Here is a 24537-nt window from a genome sequence, read left to right as displayed (position 1 = left end):
CATTGTCCCCAGCAGTGAATTAGATAAAATAGTATATGCCTTATGGCACGGTTTTGAGGATTAACTGAGACTATGTATTAAATGCTTGATATTCCTAGTACTTCAATGCTATTTTTCTTTCTACAAAAAAAATCTTCATTACTTAGCTCAAATACTCCCCCGTGAAATCTGACTAGTCCAGCCCAGACTGATCTCTTCCTTCTGAGATGTGGAATTCAGTATTTTTTTCTCATTCCATGTGTATTTATTTCATTTAATTCTAATAGATCACAAGCTTCCAATACTCCTTGGCACTGCTTGACAACTCATCAGAACAGTGCTCAGTAAAGTGCATGCTGATTCACTGAGAGGAAGGATCAACTGGGTAAGCCACCTAGGGTCTATACTGTGGAGGTAGAGACAGTATTCACATGCTAAGTGGGGCATTTCTAAAACCTATTAGCAGAAATGCTTAAAATAAATTCAGCCTATCAATGAATCCCTCCAATTCTCCTAAATAACCAAAATGAAAAGTCATTAGAAGTTTTAAGAAAGTTTTCCAAGAAGCAAGCATGAAACATACCGTCTAAAAACTTTGCTTAGTCTAACTCTGAACTTGTCCTCATACTATGTGACACGTCTTACAAAGGAAACTGTACGTGCCTCGAGTGGTTCCTGATCTTAGACATGAAAATGCTATGTACATGATGCCCTAGAAATTCTAGAGTATTTTACTCTAAATGAGCCATGCGGTCCAGCCCCTCCACCACCCTGGCTCCCTCTTACCTGTGGTCTCCTCCCACCGTGACACAGCTGTAGCCACCTGACACAGCTCGGCTAACCACCTCCGCTAGTTCCTGGTTGGCCAGGCCCACTGAGCGAGGATTCACTATCAAGTTGTTATAGAGATCATCTTTGGGAACTGGAGTAAAATTCAAATCTCCGAAGTCTTTAAGGTGGCAGCCTAGAAATGAATGATAGATGACAAGAGTAATCATGTTATTCCTCCTTTTACTGGCCTGGGGCCACAAATAACAGTTTTAATAGAGTACACATTGGGTAACTAAAACCTCACACGATAGTGGCAGGGTTCTCTCCATCCTCCCAGCAATCCTGTGGGGTAGATCCTTTTAGGAATATCATTTTGCAGATAAAGCTGAGTTTTAGAAAGTAAAACCCAGAAATGTTCACTCACTTAACCTACCCATTACAAAACTGGTCTCAATTAGAGCTCAGATAGCCTCAAGTTACAGAGTGAAAGTAAAATACCAAGAGGAACTGAAAGGATTTACAGAAAATCAAGTAGCATTAATTTAGGACAAAAAAACAAATATAGGAATTTTCATAATATCAACTTTTTAAAAAATAAAGGCCAATCTGAGTACCTAAATATCTCTTAGGTTTAGGAGGCTTTTACAATTATTACTTATAAGATCCCAAACACTGTTGCAACTGCTCAACAGAAATTCTTAAGACTTACAATCCTATTAGGCAACTATAGTATGCCATTCTATAGGTGAGGGAACTGATGCAAGGCCCCAAGGTCACACAGTTTCCAGGTGTCAGAATCAGGATCCCAATTCAGGCTGTCTGCCCCAAAGTGTGTACTCTAGACTATGCAGTTGAGACCTCAAAGACTCCCTCTTGATTCCAACACTTTAAGAACTAAACAGCCCTCTCTGAGGAGCCAACAAGACAGCAGAAGGGGAGCAGGCAGCAGTGGACCTTCCACACATTCACCCACAGGGATGAGCAACCACCAGCTGCTGGACGTGCTAATGCAGTGACACAGCTGCACGGCACCCCATGGCCGTGGTAGAAGCTCCTGGGCAGGACCAGTCTTGGGGCTTGACCCAAAGAGAAGCCATAGGTACTGAAGTCATCCCGCTCAGATGGTGGGTGTCTACAACTGCAAGACATTCACCCGGGTGGAAATCAAGTCCAAGATTACTGGACACTACCTGGGCGAGTTCTCCATCACCTACAAGCCCAGGAAGCATGGAGCCACCCACTCCTCCTGCTTCATCCGCCTTGAGTACCTGTTTGGCCAGTAAAGGCACAGACTTATCTTTAAAACAAACAAAATGAGCTACTGGTACATTCGGACAGTAAGCTGTAATATTTTCCCACCCAGGCAGGGTTCACAGTATTCCCACAGTGACATTAGTCACTCTGCCTTAACCTTTACTAACTACATGTTAATCTTTAGTGTAAGTACCAGTCTTTCAATCTTAACCACTTATATCAATAAATCAGTTACATTTAGGTGAGGACTAAATAACACTTATCAGGAGATCTGAATAAACAGAATGTTAGAACAGATTGTATTCTTAAGGGCCTCCTTCTCCATCTGGGATACAAGTATGATGGGAGGGGCAAGGGGTGGGTCACGGGATAGATAGACATCTTAGTGTCTGCAGAGATTTGTGTTAAAGATCTGGATTAAGACCAGCACAGACCAGTCTTGAATGTTGTACAGTTTTGAGCTTTACCTCTTGAACCCAAACTCAATCCAAAGCCAAACTTCTGAGAGAATGTAGAAACTTGAGAAGCCATGGTCTGGAACATAAGGCCAACAATGGCCTGGAACATAAGCCCAGCCAAGGGGTCACCACTAGTAAGGATACTGGAAGCAAAACAGACTGCCTTATCCTATTCTCCATTAAAGGTAAGATGCATATGCAGCTAGACTTCTGTGTGTATCTCCTTTGTGTACCATTGCTTTTTAAAAAATAACATATGAGAGATCCAAAACCAGAGAAGATCTCAATGACTAAATAAAAAGGAAAGGTTCTAGAGGTAGAATATGAAAACAGACCAAAGATATTGGGAACCAAGAGAAAAAAATAATCAAAACAACTATAAAAAATTTTCTTAAAAGTCTTTTAAACAGAAAAAAGACATGAGTACGGTCACTATTAAGAAGAGGTAGCAAGAATACACAGAAGAACTATACAAAAAAGATCTTAATGACCCAGATAACCACGATGGTGTGATCACTCACCTAGAGCCAGACATCCAGGAATGCAAAGTCAAGTGGGCCTTAGGAAGCATCACTACAAACAAAGCTAGTGGAGGTGATGGAATTCCAGTTGAGCTATTTCAAATCCTAAATGATGATGCTGTGAAAGTGCTGCACTCAATATGCCAGCAAATTTGGAAAACTCGGCAGTGACCACAGGGCTGGAAAAGGTCAGTTTTCATTCCAATCTCAAAGGGAATGCCAAAGAATGTTCAAACTACCCCACAATTGCACTCATTTCATATGCTAGCAAAGTAATGCTCAAAATTCTCCAAGCCAGGCTTCAACAGTATGTGAACTGAGAACTTCCAGATGTTCAAGGTGGATTTAGAAAAGGCAGGGGAACCAGAGATCATATTGCCAACATCCATTGGATCATCGAAAAAGCAAGAGAATTCCAGAAAAAAATCTATGTCTTTATTGACTAAGCCAAAGTCTTTGTGTGGATCACAAGCTGAGGGAAATTCTTCAAGAGATGGGAATACCAGACCACCTTGACCTGCCTCCTGAGAAATATGTATGTAGGTCAACAAGCAACAGTTAGAACTTGATATGGAACAACGGACTGGTTCCAAATTAGGAAAGGAGTATGTCAAGGCTGTATATTGTCACCCTGCTTATTTAATTTATATGCAGAGTACATCCTGCGAAATCCCAGGCTGGATGAAGCACAAGCTGGAATCAAGATTTCTGGGAAAAATATCAATAACCCCAGATACACAGATGACACCACCCTTATGGCAGAAAGCAAAGAGGAACTAAAGAGCCTCTTGATGAAAGTGAAAGAGGAGAGTGAAAAAGCTGGCTTAAAGCTCAACATTCAAAAGACAAAGAACATGACATCTGGTCCCATCACTTCATGACAAATAGATGGGGAAACAATGGAAACAGTGACAGGCTTTATTTTCTTGGGCTCCAAAATCACTGCAGATGGTTGACTGCAGCCATGAAATTAAAAGACACTTGCTCCTTGGAAGAAAATCTATGACCAACCTGCTGTTGCTGCTGCTACTGCTAAGTCGCTTCAGTCATGTCTGACTCTGTGCGACCCCATAGATGGCAGCCCACCAGGCTCCCCTGTCCCTGGGATTCTCCAGGCAAGAACACTGGAGTGGGTTGCCATTTCCTTCTCCAACACATGAAAGTGAAAAGTGAAAGTCAAGTCGCTCAGTCGTGTCAACCTAGACAGCATATTAAAAAGCAGAGACATGACTTTGCCAACAAAGGTCCATGTAGTCGAGGCTATGGTTTTTCCAGTAGTCATGTATGGATGTGAAGAGTTGGACTATAAGGAAAGCTGAGCACCAAAGAATTGATGCTTTTGAACTGGTGTTGGAGAAGACTCTTGAGGGTCCCTTGGACTGTAAGATCAAACCTGTCAATCCTAAAGGAAATCAGTCCTGAATATTCATTGGAAGGACTGATGCTGAAGCTGAAGCTCTAATACTTTGGCCACCTGATGTGAAGAACTGACTCAGTGGAAAAGACCTTGATGCAGGGAAAGACTGAAGGCAGGAGGAGAAGGGGACAACAGCAGATGAGATGTTTGGATGGCATCACTGACTCAACGGACATGAGTTTGAGCAAACTCTGGGAGTTGGTGATGGACAGGGAAGTCTGGCGTGCAGCAGTCCATGGGGTCACAAAGAGTTGGACACAACTGAGTGAACTGAAGGTCACTATGTACTTTACTGAATCTCAAAATATGGAAGGACACTGGATTTAAGAGAAATGAAGCATTAACTTTCAAGTTAATATTAGGTCTTGCCACTGTTGCAAGACAATCTTGTGCTGGACAGATTCAATGGCAGTGCCTATACTTGGATGTTTCAACTTCCCTCCAGTGCTCCAGTGCTAAGTAGCTTCATTCACGTCTGACTCTTTGCAACCCTATGGATGGTAGTCCGCCAGGCTCCTCTGTTCATGGAATTCTCCAGGCAAGAATATTGGAGTGGGTTGCCATGCCCTTCTCTAAGGGATCTTCTTAACGAAGGGATTGAACCCATGTCTCTTAAGTCTCCTGCATTTGCAGGCTGTTTCTTTATCACTAGCACAACCTGGGAAGCCCCTTTAACTTCCCTATCTGTGTTTATCTCAGCATCCCCTTAAACCACATCAAGCATTTAGGCTCTTCCTAGGTGTTTTATGTTAGGTGTATAATTAGAAAGGGTTTATAATCTAAGTAAATAATACTAATATTAATTTTTGAAGACTAACTCATTTAATCCTCCCATAACCAATAAGAAATAAATGAGAACTAAAGTGATCAGCCTGGTGGTTAAGTGACAGAACTTGAGGAACGCTCAAGTCCTATCATGGAATATAGGATGTAGGCTTCGATAAGTGTGACAGAAACAGTACTAACTAGGCTCACTATTGTTTGCTTATCAGAATAAAGCTTCAGAAAGCCTAAAAAGGAACCTTAAGAGAATCTGGCAGTCTTAAAAGCAACACCCTCCATGGCAGAGAGACTGAATTTCATAAAAGGATTTTGGTCATTAAATGTGTAACTGTGGAGTGAATCACCAGATTAATTCACAGCCTGGATGGTGGGTTCCGATTCCTTGCTTGCCAAACAGCCTTCTGCTTACTCAGTTTCCCAGCAGCCCTCATACCAGCAAGAGGATTTCCTCTTCTGACAGTGGATGTCAGAAGGACCATTGCTCACTGTAATTACGTACAGATGGGCATTTGGGTTTATACATCATAGTTAGCATCAGTCTCTGGGTGTTAAAGTCCGATAAACTCTGCTGCACACTTTAAGACTTCTGTTCCTGGATCCACAAAGCTGAGGACCAGACCCCTTGAAGGGATTAATACCTTGAGGGCCCTGCCTGAGTGGACCACCCTGTATGACTCCCAGCTCTGCTCCTGGATTTCCACAATAAAGTCCAAGTAAGGACTAGGAACAGTGAATGCTAAAGAAGCAAAAGGAAATTCAGGGAGGATCAGGTAGACAACAAAGGGCTTCTAAATGAGTGAATTTTGTACCAGAAAATTTTGTTACTCTATTGTTGTTTTCCTTCCTAATTGACAATAGAAATTTTTGTAAAATTGTCAAGGAAGTGTCGAATGGTGAGAGTCCCTTATCCCAATTTCCAAGTTTGACTAGTCTGTCCTTGTAGACCTTTATGCCTAAACAAAATCCATGGTATTCTTTGTTTTTTCAGTTCATTTCAGTCGCTCAGTCATGTCCGACTCTTTGTGACCCCATGGACTGCAGCACGCCAGGCCTCCCTGTCCATCACCAACTCCTGGAGTCCACCCAAACCCATGTCCATTGAGTCGGTGATGCCATCCAACCATCTCATCCTCTGTCGTCCCCTCTCCTCCTGCCCTCAATCTTTCCCAGCATCAGGGTCTTTTCAAATGAGTCAGCTCTTCCCATCAGGTGGCCAAACACTTCACAAATTTGCATATCATCCTTACATACAGACTGTGCTAATCTTTTTCTGAATTGTTCCAGTGTTTTAGTATATGTGCTGCTGAAGCAAGCACCATAATATTCTTTTTTTATATGTATTTTTTAACACCAAAAACATTTAGTATTGGGGTATAGTCGATTAACAATGTTGAGATAGTTTCAGGTGTACAATGAAGGGACTCAGCTGTACATATACATGTTAGATTGGCTTCTTGTTCATTTAAGTATCCAGGGTTCGATATTCTAGGTCAGCAAGCAGCTTTCTTCTATATGATTCAGAAACCAGACTCCTGGCTCGTAGGTCTGCCACACTTAGGAGCTTGTCATCTTGTACGACTAAGGTTAAGTCTCTCCAGGTTCAAGGCAGGTGGAGAGGGAGAAGGCACTAAGAAGGCACACCTTTGCTTTTAAAGGCCCCAGCCTAGAAGTGGCACATCATTCCTGCATATATGGCATTGGCCAGCAAACTAGGTTTTCACATCCAGAAGAGGATGAGACTGGATAATTCCACTGCCATAATCTTTAAGTGATTAAGAACTCAAAATATGAAAGCTTATGTTGCTGATCTTAACTGTTCTAGTTCATTACAGAGCTGAATCAGTGAGGGGACCATGCCATCCTGATGCAGACTGATGCGGCTTTCTCCTATAATGCCTGCTGCACCAGTAGCATTGTAACACCCAAAGGACTAGTGGAACAGAGCCTAAGACTGGTGTCTAAAGAAAATGAGGACCTGAAAGAAGAAATGTATGTATGCCTTGTTTGGAAACAGTTGAACAATTTAATAAGAATGAGATGTCTGCATTTTGGAGCTAAGCAATACGAGGTTATAGGGAACATAAATTATGACCCATAGGCTGTTTTTGAGGTGTAGAGAGGTTGATGGGAGGTTAATTTTTTTGTTAAGAGCAGGATGAACTGAGTAAAGTTAAAGCAGTTACTCTGAGTGCTAATGGAAAATTTTCTGGTTCAAAAAACAAGAAATGATCTCACCAATTTTAATGAATCTTGGAATTATAGTGAAAACTGCACAGAGTATAACATGGAATAGCTACCATGCTGGAGGGAGCTCTCTCTTCTCAAATCTTTTGTCCTTCAGGTCAACTCATCTGCAAGTCTAAATTGGAAGAGACACAATATTCCATTGCTGCTCTTTCCTCTTTTAGAAGGTACTGTAAGATGAAATAAACCCGAAACTTCCAAGGAAGCTCTCATATCAAATAGATCTGGAACCAACTAGAAAGGGCTCTCATTTTTCATTTGCTGTGGGGAAAAAAGTCAAGCCCTATATATACTGGCACCGCCTCATTGCTTCTCTCCCCAGTGCTGGAAATAAAAATACACTGCCTACTACTCTGATCTTTTAGGCCTGGATGTTACCTTTGGCCTTGGTAAACCTCTCAGGTTCCATCAGAGTGCAACGAGAACACAAGTGCATCCACAGAATGATGCAACTGGAAGAAATGAAAAGAGCCCTATCTGACCTTAGCAATGTCTGCGAACAGCACTTCTATTTCAGGGCCCTCATCACCAGTGAATCCCTGAAAGAAGCCAGTGACAGGAAACAAGGGAAAGGAGCAAAACTTGTCTCTCTCTGGCTACCATGCAGTGCTGGCTAGATGCTTTACAGAGAGCTGCTAATCCTCAGTACTTCCTCTCTTGGTATCATCATCCACATGCTGCAGAAGAAATTCAGCAAAGGTAAATGGCACCTAAAGTTCAGAGCATGCCTGAATCCTTCTTTGGTTAGAGATCAGATAAGAATATTATGAGTGAGCAGGCATTTCTACAGCAGAAGGGCACCCCGTTCTCTCTGCTGCTCTACTTGTACTTACAGGTAGCTTTAGCTGCTCCCAAGGCCTCTAGCAAATCAAGAGAGATGGGTCAAGTGGGCTGACACATGGGTGAGTATAGCAAGCCACAGGGAGCCTACTGGCAGAATATTAGACTTGGAGTAAAGCTAAGAGTCTATTGTGCTGTTGTTTAGTCGCTAAATCATGTCCAACTCTTAGCCAGGCTCCTCTGTCCAGGATTTCCCAGGCAAGAATACTGGAATGGACTGCCATTTCGTCTCCAGGGGATCTTCCCGACCCAGGGATTGAACCCATGTCTCCTGCTTGTCAGGCAGATGAGCCACCTGGGAAGCCCGAGAGTCCATTAGTGTACAGTCTTTTGAACTGTCCTTGAACAGGATAAGTGCTTATGATTTGTCAGGAATAATGAGTCAGTGAAACGTGCAGAAAAACGAAGACTCTGAGTTCTCATTTGGTGCCAAGAGAACACTGGTGGCTCTTAAAGTTACAGATTCATATATTGTACATGGCAGATTTCATCCCACAGAAAGGGATTTCCTGGTATTTTAAAAGGACTGCACCTGCTAATTCTTAGAACCTCAAAGTTGTACCTGGAAGACCAACTTATTGAAAACAGTTACAATGCTACTCTAAGACCACAGCTGAGGAAGGCCAGGGAGAGTGGCACAGGGGGCTCGAGGATGGAAGGTTAATCCCAGCATCCAGGCTGGTCACTCCAGACATGTCCATCTAACACATACCGGACTTAACCTCAAGATCAGCTGATACAGACGTGGTGTTACTAGATGCCTGTGCGTGACTGTGATCCTGGTGTAAAAAAAACCCCAACACAAAACAAGCTCGAAAGTTTGGCTCAAGACATGTAACAAGAGATGACTTGCAACACCATTTATATTTATATTATATTATATTCATATTTATATTGTTTCCTGCTAATTGGTTTTCCAGCTACATCTGAACTTCTTGCTGAAGGAGAACAGGGCATCGCCTGCTGAGAATAGGCTTAGTAATGTATGCCCCTCTGTACCCAACTCATGTCAACCCTCCAGGCACTTCTAGACCATGGTGAGCCAGCCAGCTCAGCTTTCTCAGGCAGATCTTCAGATCTTCAGGGGACAGATGGCAGCCTGATTCCAACACAGGCAGGGGCAGAGAGAAGAGGAGGGTTCCTCTGGCTTCACAAGTCACTGCAACATAACCACTTTCCCTCATTCCAAACAAGACTGTTAAGCTTCTCTGAGAAAAAGATCTGTTGTTAACATGCTGACAAGACCTCAAGCTACTTCACTATCTAACCACAGAAGGAGATAGCGACGATCCCTGGGGCTAAAATAGTGCTCTTCAGAATATGTGATCTTTTTTCTTTTTTAAATTCTTGATGCTTCACCTTGTTCCAGGAAGGACTGAAAGGGCGGGTGACTACTAAGGCTCTGCCAGTGAACCAGTCCAGATGTGTAGCTCCCTGCCCCAGACCTGGGCTAGCACCCCAGTGAGTTTCCCAAGGAACCTCAACAAACCAGACCAATCACATTCCACACTATTCAAAAGCACAGTGCATGGAGACCAGGTGGCCAGGGTGGCTCATGTATGGTCACAACAGATGCAAAGGAAAGCTGTCCTCTGGCTGTGACTGCCCAGAAGAGTCAAGATCTCCAGCCAAGTTCAGTCTCGAAGTATGCCCACCCTCACACAGTTGTTAGTTAAAATAAGGTAACAAGGAAAACACAAGCTGGAATCAAGATTGTCGGGAGAAGTATCAATAACCTCAGATATGCAGATGACACCACCCTTATGGCAGAAAGTGAAGAGGAACTAAAAGGCCTCTGGATGAAAGTGAAAGTGGAGAGTGAAGAAGTTGGCTTAAAGCTCAACATTCAGAAAACGAAGATCATGGCATCCGGTCCCACCACTTCCTGGGAAATAGATGGGGAAACAATGGAAACAGTGGCAGACTTTATTTTTCTGGGCTCCAAAATCACTGCAGATGGTGACTGCAGCCATGAAGTTAAAAGATGCTTACTCCTTGGAAGGAAAGTTATGACCAACCTAGATAGCATATTCAAAAACAGAGACACTACTTTGCCAACAAGGTTGGTCTAGTCAAGGCCATGGTTTTTCCAGTGGTCATGTATGGATGTGAGAGTTGGACTGTGAAGAAGGCTGAGTGCCGAAGAATTGATGCTTTTGAACTGTGGTGTTGGAGAAGACTCTTGAGAGCGCCTTGGACTGCAAGGAGATCCAACCAGTCCATTCTGAAGGAGATCAGCCCTGGGATTTCTTTGGAAGGAATGATGCTAAAGCTGAAACTCCAGTACTTTGGCCACCTCATGCGAAGAGTTGACTCATTGGAAAAGACTCTGATGCTGGGAGGGATTGGGGGCAGGAGGAGAAGGGGACGACAGAGGATGAGATGGCTGGATGGCATCACTGACTCGATGGACATGAGTCTCAGTGAACTCCGGGAGTTGGTGATGGACAGGGAGGCCTGGCGTGCTGCAATTCATGGGATCGCAAAGAGTCGGACATGACTGAGCAACTGATCTGATCTGACCTGATCTGAACAAGGAAAAGCCTACACACACTAAGGGTCACAGGGTATTAGTTCAACAAGATGAGGCATCTTTGTGGTTTTTCTCTCCACCCTACCCTTTCCTCACAACAGATGGTGTAATTTACGACTTCCCAAAACTTGTTTGTAATATGATTATGTCCTTTTGAGAAGAACAAGGGTTTTCAGTGAGAAGTAGCAAATACACATAGGCCCATTGATTTCTCATCACAATGGCTCCTAAGGAGTCCAGCTCTCACACACAGTTCAAATTTTCTACCTTCCCTACAAAAGAATTGAAAGGCACGGCCAATTTCATTTGGGACACCGATTCTCCAAAAGCCCTAACCACAATGCCACACCCCACTGTGACTCAATTCTCAGTCACACAGGAAGGTATTTTCTACTTCTTTTCCTATTCTGTAATTCTAGTTTCTTGGGATAGAGGAGGGAGCCAGAAAGATGCTATCTTCTCATCAGATCTTAGCATTACTACATCTATTACAGGAATACACCCTCCCTACCAGGAGAGCTTGCTCATTAATACAAAGGACAAGTAAATTTATTCAAGGACTAAGTTATTTAAACTAACCACAGTAATCCCTTAGGTTCTAGGCCTCTGAACGGTATTGTCTTGGATATGAAAGGAACAATGCTTCTTCTGTCTAAAGCAACTAGAGGTCAGCCTTTCTTGAAGCAGTCATCATTGGATTCTTAGGTTCTAGATTAAGACCAAGCATGTTTCAAAAAAGGAGGCAAAAACTGGCCATCGCTGCTTACCAGCACTTAGTGTGACTAAGTTCATTCAACTGGTAGCCCAACACCTTGTAAGAATTAAACAATTTGATACATGACAGATATATAGATTAATATATATAATCTGATAATATATCAATTTGATATATTATTTATTGTCATACATTTTTAAAATCTGGGAAACCAGGGGGCTTCTGAGGAGCAAACCATTTGGAGAGAAAGGAAGTTGTGATCCAGGAAAATCCCATGGGTCACGATGGGAATGAAGTTCCAGAAGACAGCTAGAATGCTTCGCCCCATTTCTTCCTTCAACAAAAGCTGACTGTGTGCTGACTGTGCGCCTGGCTGCAGCCTTCAGGGCGCTCACAGCCTGGTCAGAAGACAGGCGGGGAAAGCACAGACCGCTGCTAATTGTGATGATGCCGTCATACACAGGGTGTGATGGGAAGAGTCACGAGAAGGTGCTGACTCAGACCCAGGGTGAGCCAAGAGGGCATCTCAGAAGAGTCGGTATCTGAATCTTGAAGGTTTTAGTCAGGAATAAAAGGAGAGAGGCTTGCCAAGCAGAAAAGGCACACAGTGCCTTCAGCCCTACACAACAATGCCCAGGGACGGTCAGGGATGATTGCAGAGAGATGAGGCGGGAAGAGGCAGGGTTCAGGTTCTATATGCAGTAGGAGCTACTAAGGTTCAATCAGGAGGTGACGGATCAAATCTGCACTGTAGATCTGGTGATCCGGTGGCCTCTGGAAAACTGCCTGGCCTGCAGAAGAGCCACTGCCAGAGGGGCTATAAAGACAAGGCGGTGGGAGAGAACTAACAAGATTCCAGCAATACTTAAAAGGGCTACGGGGGAGAAAGGATTTGCCCTCCAGCTTTCTGGCTCTGCTACCACCAGAGATAAGAAAGCACAGGGAAAGGGGGTAGAGATGTTGGTAAGTTCAGTTTTGGATGCACTGACATTGGGGTGTTAGAGACTATCCTCTTGCTCATACACAGGAGTGGGTTAATGGCTCAATTCAACAAGTTAAAGGCTCAACGAGTATTCAGTGACTGACGACCACTTTGAATGAAAACATGTCACCTGGTGGCTCAGATGGTAAAGAATCTGCCTGCAATGTAGGAGACCTGGGTTTGATCCCTGGGTTGGGAAGATACCCTGGAGAAGGAAATGGCTACCCACTCCAGTATTCTTGCCTGGGAAATTCCACGGGCAGAGGAATCTGGTGGGCTACAGTCCATGGCCCCACAAAGAGTCATATGTGACTGAGCACAAGAAGCAGAACTGCCAGGAAAAAAAACAAAAAGCTGGACCTGAATTTGACCAAGAATCTAGATTCAGTAACCAGGTGACAGGAAATACAGAGGACAAAGAACATGTCACAGAATGCTACAAGGATGCCATCTGCAAAATCCAAGCTGAGAGGTTCTACAGACAAATGACCTAGTTTCCTCTACAGATCAACCACAAGTGTAAATCAGTTGGGCACTGTGAATCTTAACTGTGCAAAGATAGATACAAATTGAAAATAGACTTAATTATCCCTATTGAAAACAAGGGTAGACTTTTCCCCTCCCTGTGTTTCAGAATTTCTTTCTCTGTCCTTTTCACATGCAAGTAATCTTTACGACTATATAGGCCTCATAACCTAGGAATGTTTCCTCAGGGAGCTGGGAACCACTTTTTGAAATGCAAACATCCAGGGTCTCAACCTCCCAGTTCTAAGGGCATGGATGGTGGGCTCCTTGCTTCAATTAGCCAAAAAACTACCTCCCATGTTAAGATGTGAGATGTTTGTTTCCCCTCCAGATAAAGCCAGTCAACTAAAGTAGTCCCTCCAAGTTCCATGATAATTTAGGATGAACTACATATGATATTTTTTCCAGTAGTCATTTATGGATATGAGAGTTGAACTATACAGAAAGCTGAGCACAGAAGAATTGATGCTTTTGAACTGTGGTGTTGAGAAGACTCTTGAGAGTCCCTTAGACTGCAAGGAGATCAGTCCTGGGTATTCATTGGAAGGACTGATGTTGAAGCTGAAACTCCAGTACTTTGGCCACCTGATGTGAAGAGCTGACTCATTGGAAAAGACCCTGATGCTGGGAAAGATTGAGGGCAGGAGAAGAAGGGGACGGCAGAGGATGAGATGGTTGGATGGCATCACCGACTCAATGGACATGAGTTTGGGTGGACTCCGGGAGTTGGTGATGGACAGGGAGGCTTGGCGTGCTGCAGTTTGTGGGGTCACAAAGAGTTGGACACAACTGAGCGCCTGTACTGAACTGAACATGTGATATAACTGTGTGCCTGCTAAGTCGATTCAGTCATGTCTAACTCTTCACAATCCCATGGATTGGAGCCCACCAGGCTCCTCTGTCTATGGGATTCTCCAGGCAAGAATACTGGAATGGGTTGCCATGCCCTCCTCCAGAGGATCTTCCTGACCCAGGGATTGAACCTGAGTCTCTTCTGTCTCCTGCATTGGCAGGTGGGTTCTTTACCAATAGTGCCACATGGGAAGCCCTGTGACATAAGATCAACTCTCAAAGTCTTCTAACTGGAGGTCTAGTTATTAATCTTAAAAACATGGATTGTACTTGCACCTGCTTGGCTATAGAAAAGAGTAAGATTTCTTTATCTTTGTAATTTTTCAGCAGATTGCCTGATTTAATGCTTATTCAAAAATAAACTGTTTTCCTTCTCTGTGGACAGGTTCTCAGTTGAGAAATTCTTTTAAATTATATTTCCCCGATACTCTGTATTTGATACTAACTTATTTTAGATGCAGTAAATATTGTAGTTAATTTTAAAGCTTTCTTGAATTTTGAAGAAATACAATGAAATATTTGCAGATGAAAAAATATGATGTCTGTTATTTGCTTCAAAAGGTATGGAGGTGGGAAGAGAAACATTGCCAGGTATGGATAATTGGTACTAGGTGATAGACATCAAATTCATTATGTTACCATCTCTACTTTTCTTATGTTTGAACACTTCCATAATAAAAAAGTTAAGATACATGGAAGCCAGCTGGCATATAAGTTTGGAGCTGGAAGGAAAGGGAATTTTAAGTGTTGGAGATAAAGCTCTGGAGGCATTAATGTACCAGTACCAGAAAGGCCATGGAAATGGACAAATTGCCAACCAAGGCAGCATACAGCAAGAGGATCAAGGGCAAAAACCCTGATGAATACCAACATGTAGGCGGCGGAGAATATTGCAAAGAAACCCAAAGAATTAAAAGCAGAAGAGGGTGGTGTCAGCTTCAATAAGGATGGCATGGCTAATAGTGTTAAATGTGAATGTTGCAGAATCTACGGTATTAGAAAGTAGGAGGTCAGAGACCTTAGCAAAATCAGTTTCATTGCAGTGATGGCCCAGGACACCCGGTTATAGCAAGGAGATGTGTAAAAAGACAGTGGGGAAGCTAAGACAGTGGCTCTGAAGAGAAGCAAAATATCGGACAAGGGCTGGAAGGCTACATTTGGCAGACAGGGGTGGGAGGTGGGTAAGATTTGCACTGAATTATTGAAGGGACAGGTTAGTAGACAGGTGCTGAGAAACAAGGGAAAGAAGGGCTAAGTGCTGGAACAAGGTCACTCAGGAAGTAGAAAGGCACAGTCTCTAGACCACAGGGAGATGGCATGGCCAAGAATCACTTGTCCAGTATCTGCTCTTCCCTTCCTCCAGAAAGAATTTTATTAATAGCTGAGACGTGACCCCCTAGAATAGACTAAATTCAGCATCTTCCTTTCCAGCTGGCTGTGGCCATGCGACATGCTGGGGCCAAGAGGACAAGCAGCGGCATCCTCCAGCAACGTCCTGGGAACTTCCCTTAAGGGAAAGCGCAGGCTCTCCCTCTGCCCTTCTTGGTTCATTCTCCCATCCTGCCACCAGAAACGAGGCCACAGCCTTAAGGGACCATTAGATAGAGGCCTTGCTGGTAATACAGCAAGATAAGAATCTAGGTCTGAATGTCAAAGAACTGGGCCTCCAAACCAGCTCTGACTTCTCTCTAGACTCTATTTCCTGGAGAGTGAACTGTTTTTCTTAAAGCACTGTTATCTGGGACTTTCATCACGTGCAATTGTACCTGTCTATTAAGGAAGGACTGGATACCTCATCCTCTAAGGAGAGTGTCATAACATCTTTGTAGATACAACTAATTGGAGGGATGATGGGGAGAAGAGCTAGAAGTTAAGGGAGTTCATACTTGAGTTGGAAAAATAGGAGAAGTGTGGGTAGGTTTGAAATAGTCATCATGAGAAATACAGGAATTTCAGAAGAAGCTGGAGACCATACCTTTATGATGGGGCCACTCAGCTTATTCAGCTGTGATGAACCAAGAAAGCAGCTGACTGTCCCAACTGAGGGGCTAGGTTGTATATGGCAAGTTGTGAAGCTCTCAACTACTTCTACTGCTGACTGTATGACCTTCAGGCCATACTTTTTCTTCCCATTCTCAGTTTTTATTTATAGAACAGTGTGCTAAATAACAAATTGAAAAAATTTCAAGCATACAGCATTATTATGTCCCTAAGAAGTTACAACCTCAAGTGAACTTCCATGTTCTTAGAATATTCTAATACATTTTCAAATTTTAAATTGTGGTAAAATACACATAAATTTAAATTATGGTAAAATACACATAAAAATAACCATCTTAATCACTTTTAAGGGGTATTAAGTACATTCACATTGCTAGGTAATGATCACCACCATCCATCTCCAGAACTCTTTCTTGTAAACCTGAGATTCTGTACCCATTAAACCATCTCTCTCCATTCCCTCTTCTTCCAGTCCCTGAACCACCATTCTACTTTGCCCCTATGAATCTGACTACTCCAGGTACCTCATAAATGGAATCATACAGTATGTCTTTTTGCAACTGGCTTATATCACTTAACATAATGCTCAAGGTTCAACATGTTACAGCATATGTCAGTTTCCTTTCTAAGGCTAGTTTTCTGTTGTATGTTTGTACCACATTTTGTTTATCCATTCGTCCATTAGGGGACGCTTGGTTGCTTCCACCGTTTGGCTGTTATTATGAAGCATGCTGCTATGGATATGGGTATACGAACATCTCTTTGAAACCCTGTTTTTCAATTCCGTTGAATGTGTGCCCAGAGTAGAATTTGTAGCTCATCTATTAACTATTTTTAACTTTGAGAAAATGCCATACTGTTTTCCACAGTACCTGAATGATTTTATATTCCCACCAAGAGTGCACAAGGGTTCCAACAGCTCCACACCCTCACCAACAGCCGTTTTTTATTTTTGGTGCTAGCCATCCTAATGTCATAATTTGCTCTTAAGAGTAAGGATCTCATAAGAGCAAAAGCCTATCACAGTGCCTAGAACACAATAAAGGTTAGCTATCAAACAACTTTGAAATACAAGATGTAAGTTAAATTCTGTGCTGCCTTTTTCTAAGCAGGAAAGATACAGTTATATTAAAATTTGCCAAACCCCACCCAGTAATGCCTATAATAGATTTGCCTATATTCAAGCTCATTAGTGACATGTACTTTTGCCAAGGCATTAATTAGCAAATTACTAATTCCAGAAATGTTTAACACACTCCAAAAGGACCCACTAGCAGTCACTCCCCATTCTCTCTCTCCTGAGTCACTGGGAACCACTAATCATTTTCTATATAGATTTGCCTGCTCTGGACATTTCATATAAATGGATTTATACGATATGTAGTCTTCTTCCTTCTTTCACTCAGCATCATGCTGTCAGAGTTTATCCATTTTGCAGCATGAACTGGCAATTCATTCATTTTTGTGACTCAATATTCCATTTTATGATATCATGTTTTTTTTTTAATCTCCTATAAGAACCCAGATTTCTGGCTTTTCTTGAAAAACTGGAGATGAGAATGTAGAAAGGCCCTCCCCTTTCCACAAGACAACCACTGGAAGGACCTTCAGTTCAGTTCAGTTCAGTCGCTCAGTCGTGTCCAACCCTTTGCAACCCCATGAATCGCAGCACAGCAGGCCTCCCTGTCCATCACCAACTCCTGGAGTTCACTCAGGCTCATGTCCATCGAGTCAGTAATGCCATCCAGCCATCTCATCCTCTGTCGTCCCCTTCTCCTCCTGCTCCCAATTCCTCCCAGCATCAGAGTCTTTTCCAGTGAGTCAACTCTTCGCATGAGGTGGCCAAAGTACTGGAGTTTCAGCTTTAGCATCATTCCTTCCAAAGAAATCCCGGGGCTGATCTCCTTCAGAATGGACTGGTTGGATCTCCTTGCAGTCCAAGGGACTCTCAAGAGTCTTCTCCAACACCACCTTAGGAGTAGCTTTTTGTTCCCTCAGCATTCCAGGCACTTTTCTATCTCAGGGTCTTTACACTTCACTTACTGCACTTACCTTTTTCCTAAAATGCTTTTCTTTCAGATATGCACATGGTTCCTTTCCTTATCTCCCAAAGGTCTGTTCACAGGACCCCTTCTCAGTGAAGCCTCCTACCTACATCTGCAATGCTTACCCCATCCCCCAACTCTTACATTCATTTATTTATTTATGTCATTACATCTGACATACTGTATGTTTTAATTATATCAGCTTCCAACTACCCCTCATTAGAATGAGAGTTCCATGATAACAGGTATTTCTGTTTTGTTCACTATTGTATTTCTAGTACCTAAAGCTTCAGTCAGTTCAGTTCAGTTCAGTCGCTCAGTCATGTCCGACTCTTTGTGACCCCATTAATTGCAGCACGCCAGGCCTCCCTGTCCATCACCAACTCCCGGAGTTCACCCAGACTCACGTCCATAGAATCAGTGATGCCATCCAGCCATCTCATCCTCTGTCGTCCCCTTCTCCTCCTGCCCCCAATCCTTCCCGGCATCAGAGTCTTTTCCAATGAGTCAAGTCTTAGCAAGAGGTGGCCAAAGTATTGGAGTTTCAGCTTTAGCATCAGTCCTTCCAAAGAACACCCAGGACTGATCTCCTTTAGGATGGACTGGTTGGATCTCCTTGCAGTCCAAGGGACTCTCAAGAGTCTTCTCCAACACCACAGTTCAAAAGCATCAATTCTTTGGCACTCAGCCTTCTTCACAGTCCAACTCTCACATCCATACATGACCACAGGAAAAACTATAGCCTTGACTAGACGGACTTTGTTGGCAAAGTAATGTCTCTGCTTTTGAATATGCTATCTAGGTTGGTCATAACTTTCCTTCCAAGGAGTAAGCATCTTTTAATTTCATGGCTGCAGTCACCATCTGCAGTGATTTTGGAGCCCAAAAAATAAAATCTGACACTGTTTCCACTGTTTCCCCATCTATTTCCCATGAAGTGATGGGACTGGATGCTATGATCTTAGTTTTCTGAATTTTGAGCTTTAAGCCAACTTTTTCACTCTCCTCTTTCATCAAGAGGCTTTTTAATTCCTCTGTAGTACTCAAATTTTTTGAATATACAAATTAATGAAATTGTGGGCTTCCCTGGTGGCTCAGATGGTAAAGAATCTGCCTGCAATGTAGGAGACCAGGGTTCTTTCTCTGGGTCAGGAAGATCCCCTGGAGAAGGGAATGGCTACCCACTCCAGTATTCTTGCCTGGAGAATTCCATGGATAGAGGAGCCTTGCGGGCTACAGTCCATGGGGTCACAAAGAGTTGGACACGACTAAGTGACTAACACCTGCAGACAGTCACAATGCAAATTAGTGAACTTGTTATAGTCTTTAGTGACTAAAAGCTGATCCTAAAAATAAACCTATTGTTCAATCACTAAGTCATGTCCAACTCTTTGTGACTGTGTAGGCTGCAGCATGCCAGACTTCCCTGTCCTTCACTATCTCCTAGAGTTTGCTCAAACTCGTATCTATTGAGCCAGTGATGCCATCCAACCAACTCATCCTCTGTCGACCCCTCCTCCTCCTGTCCTCAATCTTTCCCAGCATCAGGGTCTTTTCCAACGAGTTGGCTCTCCACTGGAGAAGAGAATGGCAAACCACTTCAGTATTCTTGCCTTGAGAACCCCATGCACAGTATGAAAAGAAAAAAAGAATAAACCTAGAAATGTTTAAACAGCTTTGATGCATACTTTATATTCATTGACATTTTAAGTGCAATGAGTTTTGGCAAATATATGTACTCCTATAACCTCCACCATGCTTAAGATACAGAACACCGAACGTAAAATTCTTAATAAGTCATAGTTAACACACTAAGGTAGGTCTGTTTACCATAGTCAGGCATGCCTAGAACTTGATAATGTTTTCAAGTTTTACGCTTGGGACTTCCCTGGTGGTCCAGTGGTTAAGACTCTGCCTTTCCAATGCAGGTTTGCCCAGTGAAGACACTCCTGCAGCCCTCAGCTCCACTACTGGCAGGTAGGAAGCACTGCAGTTTGCATGGCTGACCCCACGGACTGAAGCTACTGCTGGAACTGCTGCCACCACAGCCCCTCACGGAATGAAATCTTTACTGCTCCATCCAGAATATCAAGACAAAGTTTAGGATGGGTGTTTCTATTGGTAGAGCCGAGGTCAAGTGCCCACAACCCTAGTTACAACAAAAATGAAGTGGAATGTGGATGGAGAGAAGTCTGAAGAGGTAGTTGAGGGTCAAATTATAAAGGATCTTTTTTTGAATATTCTCTTTTTAAAAAAAAAAAGTATGTGTTTTGCTCCACTGGGTCTTAGGTGCAGCATGTGGGACTGTCAATCTTCACAGTGGTATGCACGATCTTTTTATTTTTATGTGGACCTTTTTACAAGTCTTTATTGAGTTTGCTACAATATTGTTTTTATGTCTTTTTTTGGGGGGGGGACCACAAAGCATGTGGGATCTTAGCTCCCCTACCAAGGACCAAACTGGGGAGGGAGGTAATGAATTTTGTTTCTATCCTGTTGAGTTTGAGACATCTGTGACAGTGAGATGAAGCTACTCAGAAGAAAGCTGGAGGAACACTGGGGACATGAGCACTTGAGAGTTGGGAAGAAGAGGAGGATCCCACAAAGGAGTCCAGGAAGGACCAGGCAATGGGGAGAAGGCTCAGAAGACAGCAGTGTCTTGGCTTACAGGATATTTCAGGAATAAAGTGGTATATAGTAGAGAGGTCCAGCAAAAAAGAGGCTGACAAAAAAAAGTAAGTAAGCTTACTCAGGGTAGTTTCAGTACAATGGTGGGATGGGAGCCAGGCTGAAGCATCACTATCATACAACTAAATGTGTGATGGCTACCATTCTCTACCAAACATTGAAACATTCTCTACTACACACAGACCCCTGCACTCACATAGCAATCTGTTCCAAACAAACAGCTCTGATATCTCTATGTTTAAACTATCTCCGGCTCTCTATTGGTTCTTGCTGAAGCAAACCAGATGCTTAGGTCTCAACCAGAGATTCCTGCCCTGCTCTCCAATGGAGCACCAAATGGGACAAAAGCATAAATGTCCCTCGCCTAGTTGAGGGGAACAATGGCTTCCTGAACTCCAGAACCCTTAGCTGATCTCGGGAGCACTGTCATTTAGGTTTGTCGTTTCAGTGGCTGCCATCACTCCTTACCACAGATGGGTCAAATTACCATAATTACAATAACAGACACCTCAAACTGTTAGTCTCAGTTTATAACTATCTTACCTACAGAACATTCATTCCCCTTCTGGAGGAAAGAGTGCAAATTACCATGACCATAAGCGCTAACTAGAATCAGGAGCAATGGACCTGCACCTAAGCCTTGCCAGAGAAATTACTTCTTCGTTTCTCTCAGGCTCTCTTTATATACTAAAGTGGTCACCCAAGAGAGGAACCACTGAATGGCCTAACTAAGCCCAGGGAAAGGAACAAACAAACCCAGACAAAATCAAATACAAATACATTCATTCAGGGAACAGGAAGTTTAACTGATGCCATGGCAACACCAGCAGCCTGTGACATCAGAGCAGAAGGCGAGGAACAAAGGGATTTGTGAGCTACCTTTCCATGGGTCTTCTCTCCCTTGAAATTTGACTCATGCTGCTTATTTGGTACTGTTTCAGAATACTGCCATTTAAAACTTCTCTTGGTACTTTTCTCCAGCATCTTCTTGGAGATTAGCCAAAACCACATGCTGGAAATCTGCTGAGTGCCACGATCTTATTAATATGCAATGAGATCGTATTTCAGACTGCTTGTAATAGCGGGCTGCCAATCAGCTACAGGGTAAGGACATAAAGTGTAAAACTAAAAATATCTGAAAAAATTAAAGGGGAGACCAAATAAACTGAAACTTCATCATCACTTTAGGTTGGAAATTTACACAAGAAGTTTTTGAGCGAGTGGAATTTTTAGGGAGAGTGGCTTCCCCAGGTTGGAGTGGAAAAATACCAGGCTCTGGTATTTGAAGGTCTACAAAGAGCAAGAGAAGCTGCTATAAATGTTCCCCTCCCCCTCATTCAGCAGCAGCAGCTGGATTTTACTAACTTCCCCTGTAAGAAGCTACAATTGATTCCAGTCAGGAGTCTCTTAAGGCAGAATAGAATGAGCAGGCAATTTTAGCAAAGCTAGGCTCAGTTTATCAGATGGGCTGCAGGTTTACCCAGTATTAAAAAATAGCGATTAGCAGAAATTGCTTTCCTTAGTGTAAAAGACATTTTTAAAAAGAAAGAATATACAGCTGATTCAAAGAGACAGTATCCTCATTTATGGGGTTCCCTGGTGGATCAGATGGTAAAAAATGCGCCTGCAATGTGGGAGACCTGGGTTCAATCCCTGAAGTGGGAAGATCCCCTGGAGGAGGGCATGACAACCTGCTCCATTATTCTTTCCTGGAGAATGCCCATGGACAGAGGAGCCTGGTGGGCTATAGTCCATGGGGTCTCAAAAAGTCAGACATGACTGATCGACTAAGTACACACACCTTCATTTATAAGCAGGAAGAGGGGGATGATCTCATCCCATCAGGTAACTTGTTGACACATGAAGAGTAAATCTTCTCTCTCATCTTTGGTGGTAAACTTGGAAAGTTATTAAAGTGATCAATTATAGTTCCTTCTTCAGTAGGGTTCTTTATTATTTAACAGAAAAGTTTTCAGTATTCAAACCAAAACACCACATCCATATGTAGCCAGTGGTGTACGAAGGGCCCCTCACAATTCAAGGTGATTTCGGAGAGTTCATTAATCCTGTTTTAGAGGGAGATGACCTACCCCTGGAATGGACTCAATGATCAGCAGAGATTTCTAAGCAAGCGTGGGGAGGGGATTAGCATGCTTAAGGGATTTCTAAGCAAGCATGGGGAGGGGAGAGTCCACCTAGCCTCTGTATTACTGTCTCCAGGACCTATAGTTCCCTACTGCCATGCCTTTTGCACTTTATAGCTCCAGAAGAGATATGTGAATGGTCCTAATATAACAGAGGAAATGGCCTTGAATAGCAGCTAGAAACATCTGAGTTCGATATATGAAACTTCATACCACAAGGGTATTGGAATTTGGTGCCCTGTTACTAAAAAGCTTTTTCATTACTAGACAAATGGCATATATCTGTGGGTGGGATTTACTTCCGGTTCTGTATGTTTAGAACACTATCCTGATTACAAGACAGCAATATTACTTCTGATTATTTGGGTTGTCTGTGAAAATGCACATGCCTGGGTCCCACTTCAGAGCCAGAAAATCAGATTCGTCCTCAGTGAAGCCAAGGAATCTCTATTTCTGACAAGTAAACCAAGTTATTTTCATAATCAGGGAAGTTTGGAGAACACAGATCTAAGTCTCTGCTTACAGTCATAGCAAGTTCTTAAAACTAAGGAGGAAACAAATGACTTGAAGACAGGAAACTGGTTAGACTGATAAATCAGAAGGACCTCTCACTGAGTTAGGAGAACTAGAATTTCGAGGAAAGGTTGACTGTCCAGTGGGAGCAGGAGCCAGCATCCTCAGCACCACTTTGCAGTCACCAGCACTTGCTCCAGGTCCTGCCTTACTCCACTTCCTCGCTCTTCATTGCAAGAAGACTTTGCCTTCATAGATCTTAAGACTCCTCCATAGATCTTAAGCTGCAGGTGAAATCCAAGGGAGGATGGGAAGTGCTTTCCAACGCACCATGCAGTTCCAGGATATAAGAGAATAAGACTCTGAACTGGCCTATTAACAGCCTTCAGACTTCTAAAATCCAGCCACTCACCCAGATCCGAGAGCCTTTTCATCAAGCCAGCTTCTCTTACAGCAGCAGGACCATATTCCACTCCTTTTCTTTTCTGTAAGTTAAATTAGAGCTAGATGTGAGGGAAGATGACTGAAAATAAGACCATTTTAGTTCACAAAAAATACAGAAGTCTGCAATGGTATTCTTAGTTTCCAGCAGATCCCTCTGGAAACCTGTGACACATCAGCCCTTCCTTTCTTTTAATCTGAGTTCTGGTCATTTCAAACACTTGGAGGGAAGGAGGAGAGGGACAACAACCACTGGATTCAAATCAACCTCCCAAGCCACTCGGTGTCGACTGAGGCTGAGCCAAGTCAGAATCTGGCTGTCGGGTGTGTGCGTCGCTGGCCTGGACTGAGCCCCGGCTTCTCCATCAGTGAGCTCTCCATGACTGCAGGTTTCTTTCATTGAAGAGAGGACAAAACAGCCTCTTCAGTCTTCCCGCCGCTGGGGAGACCAGCGCCGACTTCCTTTCCAATGAACGCTCTTTCTGAGAATAGACCCTGGAGGCTTAAATCCTCGGTCGCTCTCTTTAGCCTCTCCGCCCTCGATTTTCCACCGGGAATTCTCCTCGGTTTCTCCTCCTCCAGCCCCTCTGTGAAATCCTCTCCCGTCTTTCCTCTCCTCCATCACCCCGAGGGGAATCCACCCCTTTCTCTCTCCTCGGAGGGGAGGCTGAAGAAACCCACCAGGCCGCTAGCCCCGATCCGCCTCGCAAACAGGGTGCCTTCCATCCATCCCCTCCCTCCTTTCCCATCTTCTACCGGGGGGGCGGGGGGGGGGGGAGGGAAAATCCCACGTGCTCTCCCGGTGACCAATCGCGGGAATCCACCACCTCA

General features: G+C 43.4%; 1 protein-coding gene across 1 annotated transcript in view; it reads right to left on the bottom strand.

The window, feature by feature from the left end:
- The window catches only part of ARG2 (arginase 2), a 34985-nt gene that overhangs the window by 10094 nt on the left and 354 nt on the right, over positions 1-24537 (bottom strand). Inside the window, exons 2-3 of the mRNA XM_070797752.1 lie at positions 23678-23750; positions 766-943 (exon numbers count right to left, since the gene is read on the bottom strand). Coding sequence (XP_070653853.1) covers positions 766-943; positions 23678-23750 — 251 coding nt within the window. The remainder of the gene's footprint in view (positions 1-765; positions 944-23677; positions 23751-24537) is intronic.

This window comes from Bos indicus, chromosome 10, assembly GCF_029378745.1.
Source record: "Bos indicus isolate NIAB-ARS_2022 breed Sahiwal x Tharparkar chromosome 10, NIAB-ARS_B.indTharparkar_mat_pri_1.0, whole genome shotgun sequence".
Classification (NCBI taxonomy): Eukaryota; Metazoa; Chordata; class Mammalia; order Artiodactyla; family Bovidae; genus Bos; species Bos indicus.
This window is presented reverse-complemented; position numbering and strand designations above follow the sequence as displayed.